This window comes from Balearica regulorum, chromosome 11, assembly GCF_011004875.1.
Source record: "Balearica regulorum gibbericeps isolate bBalReg1 chromosome 11, bBalReg1.pri, whole genome shotgun sequence".
Lineage (NCBI taxonomy): Eukaryota > Metazoa > Chordata > Aves > Gruiformes > Gruidae > Balearica > Balearica regulorum.
In genome coordinates, this window is record NC_046194.1 from 16,779,429 (window position 1) to 16,795,747 (window position 16,319).

Sequence of the window (16,319 nt, forward strand, 5' to 3'; positions counted from 1 at the left end):
ATATTCTGGTTGAAGACCAGAATGCTACCTAGGACAGCAACTATCCACAAGGCAAGTATTATATCTTCATTTGACAGGTCTGGGGTCAGGTAGGTCAAATCAATACTTCAGAGATCTGTCTGTGGTCAGAAATGGACAATAAAGAACCACATGATAGATGAATCTGGCATACAGGGAAAAGAACTCATTTAAAATGAGAACTATTGATAAGAATAGAAAAATGGATTTCACTCAAAATAAAGGGAAGAATTGTATTTCAAGAACATATTAGAAATATCATATGGACTAATTCAGTATGATATAAGAAAGTAGAATTCTACTTATCATTGCTTTAAGTAGGACCCCCATTTTAATCAGTATGTCGAAACACAGACAGGAAAAAAACCTAACCATTTGTTTATACGGTTTTGTGCAACAGGCTGAAAAAACCCAACTTTTTTCAGATACTTGCAAAGTTCCACAGACATTGAAGGCAAAATAATAATTATAGATGTCATACTGCACAGTGGAATGGAAAGGGATCAGGAATATATCGGTAAGCAATACTTTTTACCCATTCATTTCTAGTACCTGACAAAAAGAGAAAGAAAAATACTGTTGACTAGTACATTACTACATGGACTCAGAAACATAGAACATATGACCTCCTGATAAGCAGGTTACTTTCCCCCTGGCAGCTCAATGTTCCTAACTTCATTCTTGGAAAAGTTTGTGCCACAGTCTTCACTGAAGACAAACTCTAGATTAGAGAAGTTGATCATCATAAATTAAACCAAATCTTAAAAATATGAAACAATCACTCAAAAAAAAAAAAAAAAAAAATTAATGCCTCAAGATGTCTCTTTTGCCTGTGTTTTATTCTAGGATAAACCTCACCAAAAGCCTGTTTTATAGCTTCAGTCAGCCTTTCTTTTCTCTATTTAGCATTGAAGACGAAAGCGGAGTCTGAATTACTTCCAGTGTATAGGGAGGACTTAGGTCCGCTCTACCTTTTGCTTTATAACCCGCATTGCCAGGGTTTTTTGCAAAAGATAGTAGTAGTCTTCTGTGGAATTTTATAAGATCTTGATATAATTTTCCCCTAGATTGGGACTGCTCAGCTATTGGGATTTGGTTTGGACTTACTTCTATCAAATAGATTCACTAACATGTGAAAAACACTTTTTTCTTATTATTTCAAAGCTTTATTTTTAATATTGGCATAGAACAAAGATTCTTACCAGTAACCTTCAATTCAACTGTTCTTCGTATAAGCTTGCCTTCAAACTTCAGTTCACAGGTATAATTTCCTCCATCTTCTTCCTGGACCTCTTGTATTAAGAGAGTATTTCCCTTCTGAATTACAATGCTTCTCCACATTTTTGGCTTGCATTCCTGCAGAAAAAAATCCGTTTCCAAAATTACCCAGCTTGTATGACATAAAACAGTGCTGCCTGATCAGATTTTGAGTATTATACATAAGTAAACAACCATCTCAATATATTTTGCAATTCAAATTCAAATATAATTTCAGAAAACACAGAGATCTGAAACTAGAATTAATTTGAAGACAGAAATTAAACACAAATGTTTTTAAGGTTCAGTAATTCCCACTGTATCAGATGGGCCATGTTTAGTATGTGGTGCCCTGAAGCAATGGTTAAGTATCTTCTCTTTTTCATGATAAACAACTGCCAAGACCTCTACTTTAGGATGGACCATTAAAATACATCTCTGTTTAAAGGGAGTAAGGGCAACATCTGTTAAGAGCTAGCCTGAAGGCAAACCTTACACACAGTCTCAGGCTAGAACCATTTACCAACAGAAGAAAACAGGCAGAACAGCAGTTTTGTGAGCAAGAGAATTCAGGAAGCCTGGTTTCCTCATGGTCTTGTTTCTCATCACTGGCTTCTCTGGCACCTGATAAGCTCTGATTCAGCCTTTTCCCATCACTGGGCTCTTTGTAGCATCACCCCTGGGTCCTCTGATGGAGTACATGGTACTGATGGCCTGCAACTCTCACTGACTTCTCCAGGCAGACCGTAGCTGTTACTTGGCAGATTTAGGTTCATCACTATGAATTGTGGTTCTACTGGAATAGCATTTGAGTCCTTCTGTATAGTGTGTGATACAGTGCAAGTCCTAACATACTGTATCCTTGCAGCCAGATAAGTCACCTTCCATCCTAACAGTACTCATGATTGAATACCTCTTGGAATGCTCTGAACTAAAAGCATTGTCTCTTTAAAATGGTACCTTAAGATTATATATTTATTGTGTCTCAATAACTTTAACATCAAGCTTGTTCTGCCTGCAAACAAAATCACACTTTTCTCAGTTCTCTAAAACAGTCAGTACTCCTGACAGTTCTGGAGGCTCTGGCTAGTTCTGTACCCAGAGCACACAAACGAACACAGAGCCCGAGTACCCTTAATGCCCCTCTATTTCCTCTCTCAATGTGGCAACACAGAATAAGCTCTCAGACTGCAGCTGACAATCTCGCATCAGAGACATCAGACCCAGCAACTTCAGAGATTCATGTAAATAGCCCAGACCTATGCCCCATTTTCTGCTCGTCTGCAACAGTAGTGTCAGAAATACAGCAAACAAAATAGAACAAAGCTTTTACTTCAGAAGGCATCCAAACAAGGAAACATCTTGACATGCAAATATATTGTATGACAGCAAGAGATCAGAATGACAAATATAATTTCTTCATGGGACTCCACATACATTCCAAATCCACAATGTCAGATTATACATTAAAGGATAATAATGATGAAATAAAAAGATGGGACTGTGAGCTTCTGGACTTGAAAATGCAGCACTGAAGTGTTTATTCCAATCTCTAGTAGGACAAATTCAGTTAGAATGTGGTCAGATTTCAAATTCTGAAACTGTGCAATACTACTGCAGGTAACAGAGCGTTCAGGTTATCTTTCTGTTTCCCAAGCACAGTTGTAAGGGCAGTGTAATCTTGTCTTGCATGTGAGCTTTAGTTAACACCGATGACAGAGAATGATCAGAATCCAGATCCTATCTGCTGTGCTAAGAGGTATTCGAGCTTACTTTTGTCACTAAATTGCACTGACATTGCTTGAGACTCATGCAGGACACAGATTTGAGCTGGAAAATGCCATTAAATCCTTTCTGATTTGCACTCAATTTTTAGTCCTATTTAAAGGTACATCAACCACCTACTTGGAGTAAATAAACCTCAACAGTGGGCAAAGAATAGGATTCACTTCTATTCAATCCTGATTTAGGAGGAATACAATTCCCAGAACACACAAAGTAGGCATATTTCAGATATGCACCCTTTCAGTGCAGCACTGAAAGACCCTATCATATGTGACCAGTTTCATATTCTGTCTTTTATTTTAAAAAGTCTGGCTGCAAAGAGATATATAATACATCTTTGTAATAAGAAGGGCAACATCTTAACTACTACAGAGATTAATGTTTTAGCACGAACAATGTTTGTGCTACTGTGGTTTTACAGAGAGGAATTGTTCTGTTGGAACTGTACCACTAATTACCTAATCGTTTCTTTTTGTATCAACTTAAAACACTTCATATTAAAAATTATTTATAAGTCTTTCTTTTCCAAATTTTAGCTAATTAATTTTTCTTCTACTGACTATGCAGGCTTTCTAAACATATGTTGAAAATGCCTGGTTTATTCTGCCTGTTTTTCACAGACTAGTTCAATACACAAAACTAAAAGCAAAAAAGAAGCTGGAAAATCATAACAATTTCTATTTTAAGCAACGAAAATGGCCAAGAAACAAACCAATTAAAAAAATTATCCAACTAGTCTTCATATTGTGAAAACAATCTAGATTTTACTGTCAGAGGTCTGCTAATTTCTCTAAAAAGGTAAGTGCTTCATTGTATGACTCTTACTTGTTTAATTAATTGCTTTTTTCTGCTTTTGCACCATGTTTACCTCCTAGAAGAATCTGAAAGTTTCTTTTTCTAGCCTACTTATTTTCCTTAGACATCTTAAATCTTTTGGAGTTTTCTTCCCCCATAATTAAGTTGTGCACTATTATGCTTCTTTTTCTCTTCCTTGAAATTTAAGCGGCAGCACCTCAACAACTCAATTTTTTTGCAGGGTAGATAACAACTACCTGTCCTTCACCTGACATTTGCATTGTTTTCACAGCCCTTCCTTCAACCCAGGAGTAGAAAAGAGATGGTGGAAATGGATTAAGACTCCACATTCAAGATGTAATATACCTTCTTCCTCTGCCAGTTGATTTTTCATGAAACTGCTCTTACTGTTAAATCCCATTCATTCAATCATGCCTTGACACATACATTTATTTCAGAAAAATCCTTAAACTTCTTGTCAAAACAGTTCTAAGGTATAACAGGGCTGTGTATGTATCAATGGCATTAATTGTGGAAATCTTTAAAAATAAATACTTCATGCAGGGTAATTCTAGCTAGAAGTGAAGTTCACACTACTGTTAAAACAAATCCTCATAGCAAATGTTTTATTACTTATTGGGTATGCATGTGAAATCTATTCAGGCATAATTATTTTAAGAGCGTGTTTAAATGATAGTTAACTCCCTGTAAATTGATGCAATTATTGGCTCAGATTCATTAATCCTTCCACATAGAGAAGCCTTCTGGAAGACAGGGTGAGTCCTGCACATGGTGGGCTTGCACCATTACTATCCTGTCTGACGGTATTTCATTGGTCACAAGTCCAAACTCCCTGACCACCAGCAAACTGGCAGGTTTGCATGAACACAAGGATTTCTCTTTTCAGCCACAGGTATAAGAAGGAATCTCGAGGACTTCCTCATATTTATTTATCTACTGTTCTATTTTGGACAACTTATGGTCTCCTCTTAGATGAAAAGCTCTAAACTTTTCAGCATAATGAAAAGGAATTGTCCCCAAATGCCTATGGAGCAGATTTACACAAGAAGATGGCTGATTACACCTTTGTGTACACGTCAAACTCAATGACAAAGGTAGAGGGGAAAAACTTGAGGGATCCAGAGTGCTCTGACTGGAAACAGATACCTTCTTCAGAAAGTGAGGGTCAGATCCTAAAGTAGAATATCACTTTACATTATTCTTCAGGAGAAGGGACCTGATTTTTGTTACACACGTTCCCTCACACAGCATGATATTAAGCCCCAGATTGCGGTTTGCAGGGGTTACCCCAGTACTCATCATATTATTTTGAAATCCAAGTAATCATATATTTTCTAGAAACTGGACTTACGCTGTTTTGAATAGGCAGACTTCTATTAACAGTTAGTACCATAATACCCTCTAGAATATTTTTTCCAAAACCCTGTTTCAGGAATAATTTTCAAGGGATAACCTGAGATACATACCTTCTGCATAACATTGACATTACACATTACTGAGCTTTGTGACTCAGGTCCAGATAACATAAGTGTTGTCTAAGAACTGAACTGATAGGACCTTACTGTTAGTTATGGATAAGGAGGTTATTCCACCAATGTCTCTTTTCATTACCAAGCCAGATTAAAGGCTGTCAAATCAGATTGTCTCACCATTATCATCCAACCACATCAATTCTGTTCCATTTCACCATGGTGATGACTTGTCAGTCAGCTGTCACACTCCAGCCTGGTGTCACACAACCTGTGTGTGCAATCCAGGTAACACATGTGGGCATATGGAAGAAAGACCCTTCCACTCCCTGGCTTGGTCAGCACAAAGCATCACTGATGTGGGGTTGTATGTGCATCTTCCTTAGACTGATTTTTGCTTCATGACAGGTGAAGATTATTCCTGCCAGACTATTTTTGCAGTGTGCTCTTGCAAAAAAAAAAAAAAAAAAAAAAAAGAGAGATCTTTAGTGATCTGGTGTTCAGTAATACCTAGGTAGATACGGCAAGAAACAGCTTCTCTCTGGTACCCTCTTTTCTCCAAGATTTCAGACTTGACTGAATACATTTATTTTATGTACGAACAGCACTGAAGATATCCACCCATATGCTGAGAGAAACAGCTTCAATGGCTGAAAGAAAAACTTTGTTTATACTACCAGTAGGTTATGGCACACATTTTGTTACTGTAAGATTAAACATGTGAGATTTCTGTAAAAAATAGAAATAGATGACAACTTTTATAATTGCTCTTTTCTGATGCAACCTGCTAAGGAGGAAAAAAAAAATCTGTAGCTTTACACATATTACTTATTTCACACAAAATAACTATATTTAAAGAATGTTACTAAGGTTGGCAAATCAAGCACTCAAAATTTAGGATTTAGCTAGTTTGTGTGTTTCTGTCTTCATTACCTAAACCAAGTTTGTCCTAAACCCATTCTGCCTTTATCCCTATGATCCAAATTCTATTTTTCACGGACCCCACTGAGCTCTTCCTCTTGCCCAACTATTTCTTGTTCCCTCTGACTCTCAGGTCTTTATTCTTCTCCATTGTTTCTTGCAGCAACTCATATCTGAGTGCTTTTCAAACATCAGACTTTGGTCCAAGTCCAGACAATGGGTAAAATCTGCAAGACCTTGCTGTGGTCTTGGTACCTGAGGTCTGCCTGACAACCCACATTTTAGTCATTCTTCTGTTTTCTTGGGGAGCTACATAAACACATCACCAATACATCTGCTGCTGAAAGTGGTGTGAGATACTTGACAAGCCTTGGAGAAGACACAGCCAGCTGTTACCTGCTGAGTGGTAAAAGTGTCTAACAGACCTCAGTTAAAATTACTCAATGAACCTCAGCAAAAGTAAATGCATCTCTCTGAAACTACCCAGCAGACTTAGATAAAAATTAACAAGCCTTGGTGAAATTACCCAATAGACGTCATAAAAATCAATTGGGTAGCACTACTGAAGGTGGTAGCGCTGATACACCTTTGGCTCCTTTGTAGGTTGCCTCCCTTTGTTCCTATCTCAGTGCCAGGCAGGGAGACATCCCACCAAGGTGGAAACTGGTAAAGAGGCACATTGGTTTGGGACTGTGGCATTGCTGTTAGAGAAGTCATCTGACCTCCTGCGCAGAACATCCTCATTAATGCTGATTTCTGTTCAACAATGACTACACGGGGTAGTTTTGCCTGTACTTTAGTATTACTTCTGTAATACTGGGAGAGCATCCTCCAGATCAGTCACAAACCACTGCAGGTTCAGAAAATGCCATCTCTAAGCCTCAGACTGAAAACAATGGAAGTTTTGTATAGTTTCAGTGCAATAGCAATAAGACAGCAACAGTTACCTTGTACCACACCACATCTGGCTCTTGACCGGCTGTTTTGTAATCCTCAATATCAGGACAGGAGATTGTCTTTCTCTTAGTGACTTCTGATTTTTCCAGATATCTGATCTTGCTGTTGTAGCAAAGCCCAGATTCATTCTCAGCTACTGTCAAGGACATGGACACCTTCATGCAATACGTTGAGTTTCTGCAGGGACAGAAATGTTTTCATTTATCCTACCTTCTTTTTACCATGTTCATTTCAGCACAGCAAGTTTCCTTGTTAAGCTCTTATCTTCACAAACACTTCAGTGACACATTCAAATAGTGACTGTCATGTTATGTATTTCCAACACAGAGGAATTTCTAGAAAATGTAAAGGCTCATTTCTGATTTACTATGAAGAACCTTGTAGAAATTTTGTTCACAAGTGATCTAACCCAGCAGAGCTGCTCTTTTGAGCTTGCAAGTCTACAAACACAGGAACCTGTTGGCATGTCAAATGTTGGTCAGGATATACTGTCCCATTTCCTCTATGTGTCACACACAATCCTCCTCTCCCTCTTTCCCTCCCACCCTCAGCAGATTTCACTCCAGTACACAGTGCTATACATTTGAGAAGAAGGGTTATGTGTTGGATGTTAAAGCACATCATGCAGGAAGAATTCCTCCCCCTGACAGAATTGCTATATAAAATCCTTCAGCATGTGATACTGTGGTGGGTTGACCTGGACTGGCTGCCAGCCACCCACCCAGCTGCTCTTTCACTCCCCCTCAACAGGATGGGAAGGAGAAAATAAAATTAAAAAGCTCGTGGGTTGAGATAATGACAAGGAGATGACTTACCAATTACCATCATGGGCAAAACAGACTCAACTTGGAAAAACGTATTTTAATTAATTGCAACTTAAAACAGATTTCGATGGTAAAAAAGACAAAACAGCTAAACCACGTTCCCCTCACCTCCTTTTTTTTACTCCTCTACCTCTCCCTCCCTGAGCGGCACAGGGGGTGGGGATGGGGGGGTTGTGGTCTGTCCATTCCTCCAGCGTGGGCCCTCCATGGCTGCTGTTCCTGTCAGGAAAACCAGCTCCCCCAGGGTCTCCTCACAGCCACAGGGCAGTCTCTGCTCAGGGCCTGGAATGCCTCCTCCCGCCTGGCCCTCGCTGTCCTGGGCTGTTTCTCACACTTTTCCCCTCACTGACAGGCAGCATTTTGCCCGTCCTGAAGTACCTTTTCCCTGAGGCACTGCCAGCCTGGCTGAGAGGCTCAGCTCTGCCCTGTGGTGGGGCTGCTGGAACCGTCTGGAACCATCTGTGCCCAGCACAGGGCAGCCCCTCAGCTTCTCCTCAGAGGGGACCCTGCAGCCTGGCTGCCAGCACCTGGCAACAAGCACCCACTGCAGATAGGAAAAAGTCAGACTGCTGGTTACACAGATGCATTTTGGCCTTAAAATCTTGAAAAATATAATCTCTTAGCACTTTGATCCACTGCCTGCTCTGTCACCAAAGAACCCTGACAGAGTTAAATCCAGGTGAGTGGATTGTGAGCTACGCCTAGTTTTTCTTAATATCAGGGTAGGATAAACACAATCAGCCCAGCTCCTGTGCCTCACAATCATGGAAACAGGATTAAATTAAATTCCTTCAGACTTGCATCTTTAACAGAGCTATCAGGCACACAATAAAAAAAAACCAAACCCAAACTGGTGTTTGTCGTGGTGTTACTGTGAAGCATTTGCACTTTGCACAGGATCCTTGCAACCCAGACTGACAGCTTCTGCCCTTCATTATGTGTGATGGCAAACAGAGTCCTTTAAAAGCAAACTACAAAGTACAAGCGACAATATAATGAGGGTCTTCCTCCCATCATGCATCATTTTGTCATTTTAATTGACTGCACCACAACCAAAAAAAGCCTGGAGTAAAACCGACATGCTGGGTGGTTGCTCCATCGAAGGGAGTTGTGGAGAGCTCTTGCAGGAGATACTGCTGCTTTGCTGCGGCCTCTCCCATTGCAGCTGTGCTGCAAACTGCTTTTGGCTGAGGCAAGAGGGTGGCACGGCAGGCAAAAACTGCCCTGTGCACCTGGAAAGGGATCCGTCAGTCAAACCCTGACACCAGCGATACTGGCTGCTTACTCCCTCCAATTAGACTTATGACAATGCTTTTAATTTTTTAAATAAATAATAAATCCAACATGCTCCATAACAAATCTTTTCTTATGCAACGTTTCAACATGTCACTCTGTCAAGCGAGCCTGTAGTTAGGAAGAAAATAAAAAGGTCTATAGGGACGTTTCATCACAGCTCTAAGCTTCATGTTAAACAAGCGCTGACAAAACACTGTGCAAATGGCTTCTTGTCAAAGGTGTGCCATGAGCAAGTGTTTGCGGGAAGAGGTATTTGCAAGGCAAATCAACAGGCAATCTTCAGAAACCTCCCATTTTCAGCATAGTTAGTGTTGCGTATTCAACAGAACCACAGACTTCCCCCTTCCTACTCCCTTCTCTTCAAAATGCCACCTATTTATTTATGTAATAAAGTTGGTGGGTATTTTCTCTGTCCCTCACCTCAGAGTGGAAAGGCTCACTTTGCACACTGCCATGATGTGTTTCAGTTGAGAGGCTATAAAAAAGTCTCATCCTCACAAACTACACAAAACATATTATTTTACCAGAAACAGAAATTCTCTGGACTGAAAAAAAATGCATCATTTTGGGTGGGCTTTTCAGAAATACTTATATGATTTACGGAACACAAGTCAACTTTCTCCCAAACTACTTGCTTTTGAAAAGGGTTACCGTTTTTCTAGGAAGAAACTCAAACATATTTGGAAAGTTTCAATGCTTCCTAATACAGCACTGAAAATCCACAAAATATGGACACAAACACTCAGTATAATCAATAGTAATTAATCAGTAATGATTATTTAACTTTCCTGAATGACTACAAGTATTACTGAGTGCAAATAAGGTCACATGCACTCAGTAATAATGATCCAGCCTAATCAAGAATAATGTCTTTGAATAGTTGTCCATTACTTGGTGTTATTTAATAGTGCTGTATTTTCTGCTAACAATCTTGCATTATTTAGATTGCATTTTGAACAGCGCTGGAGGCTACTTCTATTTAAAGTGCTTCCTGGAACCACGACCTAAAAATGTAGTAGTCTTTTCATTAGTCACAATTAGAATTGAGTAGAATTGAGAAAACTGCGTGCCTGGTGAGCACTATCACTTTTGTTCACACTCCATGACCAAGACAATAAATCTATTCAGGCTCACGATGAAGAAAGCCCTCAATAAGCCAACAGCAACAGACTTGAAAGCTTTATGAATGCTTCTTCACCAGCCACTCACGTTAGCACTACTGATGGTAATTCAGAAAAGGGCAACTTCTGCAGGAATGCCAGTGAATGAAGCAGCAGCCTTCCTTTAATCTCGTCAGGCTGGGATAACGGTTATATTTCAGTCATGTGCAAAAGGAAGCAGCGGTTTGATCAGCCTCACCGTTTTTCTCAATTTTGAGGCAGAAGTCTGGGAGCCGAAGGTTGTAGAAGAGGTGAGCCCTTCCTCCCTGTGCTAAGCAAACTGCTCCCCAGGATGGTATGGATTTCATCGCTCAGCCCTCTGAGTGGGTGATGGATCCCTGCTGACTTTTTCTTGGAGACTCCCATGGCTACCATTTTTCTGCCAGCTCAAATGCTATGAGACAGAGCTTCCTAAAAAAATACATTCCCTTCATTTTAACCAGAAGATTGTCATGGAATTGACCATATTCATTCTATGCAGGAATTAGTAGATAAATCTGTTCATTTTCTTACACAGAAAAAAACCTGGTAATTTGAACTATAATTTGCCCAAAAACGTGCATTTGGTTATACTGGCATGTAAGAATGTGCTGTCTTCCCTCTCTTTTGGGGCCTGGGGTATAAAGGGGCTCTCTAGAAGGTGATAGCTTGAGGGAGAGCTCAGGAAGGGGACCACAAAGTAGTTGATGGTCACTACAGCATTCTTTTTACCACTCAGGTAAACAGACAGGAATATCATGGTGCTGGCGGCCATGCAGGACACTGAGGTGATGGGAACTCACCTACAGAGATCCCTCAGGAAGCCTACAGAACTGCTGTGCTGGGAGGGATCTAGTTCTTACCTTCCAATTGTTTTTAGCACCTGTGTGTCTCCTTGGTGAACTGCATTGAAGTTGTTTATGATAAGAATCTTTCTTTTTTTTTTTTTCTAAAGCTGTGGAGACTGACTAGCATGAACCCTACACTTACTGTTTTTCTTCTTGTAAAAACTAAACAGATGGCCTATGAATTATAAAAAGGAGGATCCACTTTTGTTTTCAGTACATGGTCATGGAGCTCGGTGAGGCAGGTCAATGCTCCCAGCAGTCTGCAGACTGGCAGGAAAGGTTATATGATCCTGTTTAATGAGGAAAGCTGGAATACAAGAAGAATAACAGATAACAATAGCAAAGCTGATAATCTGGGTTTTGCTGTCAGAACTGGTGGCCCAAAGGAATAAAAAGGAAACCTCTTCCAGGTGGATGAGGAAGATGCTGGAGGGCTTTGCAGCGGTGATCTCAGTATTGTGAGGCCAGGTAAGAAGAGTTGTATACAAGCAGAGAATACTGGAACCCAAAGGAACCTGGCAGACTGCAGACAGCCCACTTTCCACATGTACAGGAAGTAAGCCCATGAGTCTGAAAGTGGGTCTTTTAATAATTTGTCTTTTCTGAAAGGTTTCCAAACCATTCATTTTCCAGGGGAGTTGATTTCCAGTGGATTCCATTTCTATAGGAGGTAGCAGTGGTCATATGGGGAACAGGAAGAGGGAAAAGAAAGAATCACTCCATAGTACAAAGAAAAAAAAATTGTCTTATGTTTTCACACTGAAACTAAGATTTGTAATTCCCTGTTTCAAGGGACTAGTTACAAACTGGGCCTACTCTCTCGACTGGAAATGTGAAGAAGGATTTAGCTTTGCCAGAGTTCAGAAAGCAGTTTCCTTTGTTCTGGTGGCAAGGCATTTGTAATCCCCAGGCCACCTGGAGCTGGCTCTGAACCACAAACTGAACCAGCTTAGAATCCAGTACAAAACCACATGGAAAATCAAGAGAGTTTAACAGGTCTCAAAACAAAAGCAAGCAAAACTGTGAGTTTGGCTTGACTTCGAAGCAAGGACAAGAGGGAAAAAGGGAGGATATAAAGAAACGGATAAGAAGGACATTTGAAATTGAAGTGTCAATCCCTAAATTATTTCATCTTGTTTTGGATTCAAGACAATTAATCAGCCCTAAGGCTGAATTCAAATTAGAGGAAATATTCACAACTTTGGAAAAACTTTTTTGGCATATGTGAGTGAGGGTGGTTTGCTGAGAGAGTCAAGTAAAACAATTTTGTCTCTAGTATGCACGGAACCGTCCTCCCCACTTATCGATTTTCTTATAAAGAGGAAGGAGGCAGCAAAATGGTTTTATACCTACTAGATCAAAAAAATCCCTAAATTTGAATTGCATATTTATAAAAGAGGATTTGCAATTTTTTTTTTCCTTGCAGGTTCATTTTTCATAAAGTGTTGGGGCTTTTATTACATTTTAAGACTTTGGTCTTAGAACTAAGACTATGGTGGTAGATCCAAAAGCTGGGAAGTGTATTTACCAAAGCATTGCTCAGGGAACAGCACAGCTCAGACTTAGATCTCTCCCAATGTCCCTGAACACTCTGGCTGTTTTAATGACATTCTCAGTGGTTCACTGAAATACTGATTGCAGGACTGTATAGGTCAGCCCTTACATTCATCTTTGCTCATTCTGAGTTAAAGTAACAATAGCAAAAACTACACCACCAACTGTCTTTGTCCATCTGAATATCCACAGCAATTCATGCACTACCAGATCCACTACCAGCTGCTATGAGAATGTGCTATGTTTTCAGCTTTCAGACTTAATTGAGCATTTGATTGTTTTCCTCTCTCTTCAGGAGAATTTTATAAATTTATTCCTGTCTAAATTTTACACTTCATATAATGGTTACCATGCAGTCTCATTGGTATCTGAGTTTGTTTCGCTCAGATCAATGAGGTCATGGTTTGGTGATCTGCTTAAAGAAAAACGAGTTATTTATTATCATTATTTTTTTCAGATCACACAAATGTAGCATCTTTCCTAAAAAGAAATGGATTGTTTCTTACTCTTCCAAGGTTTCATTCAAGTGCTAACTTATTTCTCCGTGACTACCACTGCTACATGTTTGGGGTCATTGTCTGGAAAAGATCAAATTCCCACTTATGGTGTAAATCACTCTCAGAGGTTACAAATCACAGATCCTTCGAAGTTTTTGGATTTTTTCTTCTTCTCAATTTGTCAAGCGAGAGAGCAATGCCTGAAGAGGAAGAATTCAACAGACAGCTGACACTGCTGTGGTTGCTCCCTGAACCACAGGCCAAGAGGTGCAGTGATTCTGTAGCTTATGTGTGCGGTACCTGGCCTTGGCACAACTCCAGACATTCCCGTCTTGTATTTGCTTGCTCGTTGCTGTTATAACTGTAATTCTAGCACCAACTCCTATGCATGATAAGGAGAAATCCTAATCTCATGTTACCTCTCCCTTATGTCTGACTGGTTTTCAAGATTCTACTAGTAAAAGAAATCATCATCATCGAAGTGTCTCAGAAAATGAAGTGCTAAAACAGTACAATGTTACAAACCCAATGTTCTTGCAAAATTCCTTTGATCCTCCAACAGAGACCTGCATTGTGAATCCAGATGGAGGTACCATTCAAGACCCCGTGTCCTTCAAGTAGAAAAAAGTATTTGTGCTGAGCTAACCCATCACTCTAAGAATTTTTATTCTTTATGTGCTTCTTTTCTCCTAAGATTCAATCGCTACACAAGACTCACTAGAAACAAAATGACAATTTGAACTTGACTAAAACATACTAGATGTCCCAGAGGCCCATGTTTTACAATGAAGAAAGGCTAGATCATTACTATTCAGAAAAAAAACCCTGAGCAAAGTCACTGAAAGGTAATTTTAAAAGGCTCACATTAATGACAGCTTGAAAAACAGATATCCAAGGATGTCTCCTCAAGTTAACCATCAGGAATATAGTTCTCACCAGAGGGACTTAAAAGCAAGACCTGTACTCCTCACTGTGAGTTTAGCCCTGCTCAGGGAATTTTCAGGCTTCCCAGATACTGGAACAGAGAAGAAAAGATGTTCGGATCTGGCAGCTGGGTAGAGTTTCGTACAGTTAGATGTCTCTCACCAAAGCTTAGATCTAAGTTTAAATTGAAGTTGGACTTAAGCTAACATCCTTATTAAGAAGGAAACATGACACAAGAATGTCAGGATGTGCCTAGTATATTCAGTGGTACAGCCCGTAACAGCAAGGTCATGATTTGAAAATTCAGGGATAATCTCTAGTATCATGTTTCTTAAGTCTCTCTGAGAATAGTAAGTGACAGCCAGCCTGATTTGCACATGCTTATGGCTCAGGAGGAGCTATTTCTTTTCTGGTTATCTTCACACACACACACACACACACACGCACTGGTCCCGCTGACCACTGTGTCATGACAGAAGCAATCGAAAAACAAACAAATCAGCAGTCAGTCATTCCAACAGGCACTACTCAGGCATAGAGGGAAAATCTCCTAGCTTTAAGTTGAATCACACAGGTCAACAGTGTTCCTTGGTTTTGGTTTGGTTTTTTTAGTCTTCAGAAATGTTAATTAGAAATGAATATATGAAAACATAATACAGAACATAGCAGAAATGCAGAAGCCAAAAGAACACCAAGTTATCTCACTGTACCACACGTAAGTTCATGAACTATCTGGTCTCTATCAGCTTCAGCACATCCTGTTCCAGCAGAAGAAATCCTATAATAGGCTGGGTTTGCTCTCAGGGAAAATTTTTTCCTTGTCCTCAAGAATTACAAGGCAGCAAGTTGCCCTGAAGTTTGCTACTGCAAATGACTAAGCCCTTTTCATTTATTTCCTAATAATTTTATATTAGAACTCTGGATATTACTGTTAAATTATACTGTCTTACTGAAAAGCCCCATTACTGATGACATAAATCTGAGGCACAGGGACAACTGCTCCCAGGAAAGTATTAAGAAATCCCCAATAATTTTGTTTTTGCAATACCCTGTTTCTAAGAGCACTGAACACTTTCTCCTTTATTTCTTCCAACCCACACAGTGGGTGAATTAGTGTATCTACTCCTCTATGCTTTTTTTATTAGACATCTAGCACACAAAATGAAAGTTGCATTCAGTACACCCATCAGACTTGTCTGCATTACTAAATCTCACTGATTTTGTTGCCTCTGGGAACAAAACGTGTGGAGTACATCCTTCTTCGTGCATGTAAGTCCTATTTGTAGATGCAATGAGGAAAGGCAAGCCCCCCACAGTTTGCATACGGGCAATTGAGCATGTAAACCAGTGGATCAGTTATTATCTCATAGGGTAAACAAGGAATGCTATCATGAAGAATCATGAAGTGAACATCCTTATGCCAATTGACAAAGAGAGCTGTTTGAGTTCTGCAGCTGAGTCCTCCTGGCTGTGTCTTCCCTTACGTGTCTGCCAGAAGAGAAGAACTTATCCTCCAGGATCACTTACCAAATACCAGTTTAACTCCCTACAGTTCTGTCACCTTGTGCTTCAGGGACGATGAATTTCCTCAGGATACCTTCCTTTTGTCTCTCCAGTCACAGGACACATACCACATTGTCTACTGACATGTTATAGTTACAGCTGGCTTGATGTGGGTTTCACAGGAGTGGTACCTGGGTAAGCACATTCTCCTCCATTGTTGTTTGGAGAACAGAAGGGAAATGAAAACTCCCTGACATGTTGGAGAGGAGATAGCTGAGGAGGGCTGAACAACGTCTCGGCAAAAGGTCTCCTGCATGCCAGGTTGACTGCATGAGGAAGCTGTCACTCCACTTCGCATCCTTTCTCTCCAACAGGCAAGGTTTGAAGCCCACCAGGGAAGGCACATCTTCCACAAGCAACCAGTGACAGTGAGCTGAAACGTTACTGATGCACTGCAGCCCATGAAGCTTTCACTATGACAATCTGTTGGGACTAGAAGGTAATTCCAGTC

The 16,319-nt window shown here is 40.1% G+C and overlaps 1 protein-coding gene across 4 annotated transcripts in view; it reads right to left on the reverse strand.

The window, feature by feature from the left end:
* Positions 1-16,319, reverse strand: part of IL1RAPL2 (interleukin 1 receptor accessory protein like 2) — a 406,561-nt gene that overhangs the window by 177,421 nt on the left and 212,821 nt on the right. For all 4 annotated transcript variants that reach the window (XM_075763494.1, XM_075763495.1, XM_075763496.1 and 1 more), the window contains 2 exons: positions 7,214-7,400; positions 1,221-1,374 (listed from right to left, as the gene is read on the reverse strand). In XM_075763494.1, the coding sequence (XP_075619609.1) occupies positions 1,221-1,374; positions 7,214-7,400 (341 nt within the window). The remainder of the gene's footprint in view (positions 1-1,220; positions 1,375-7,213; positions 7,401-16,319) is intronic.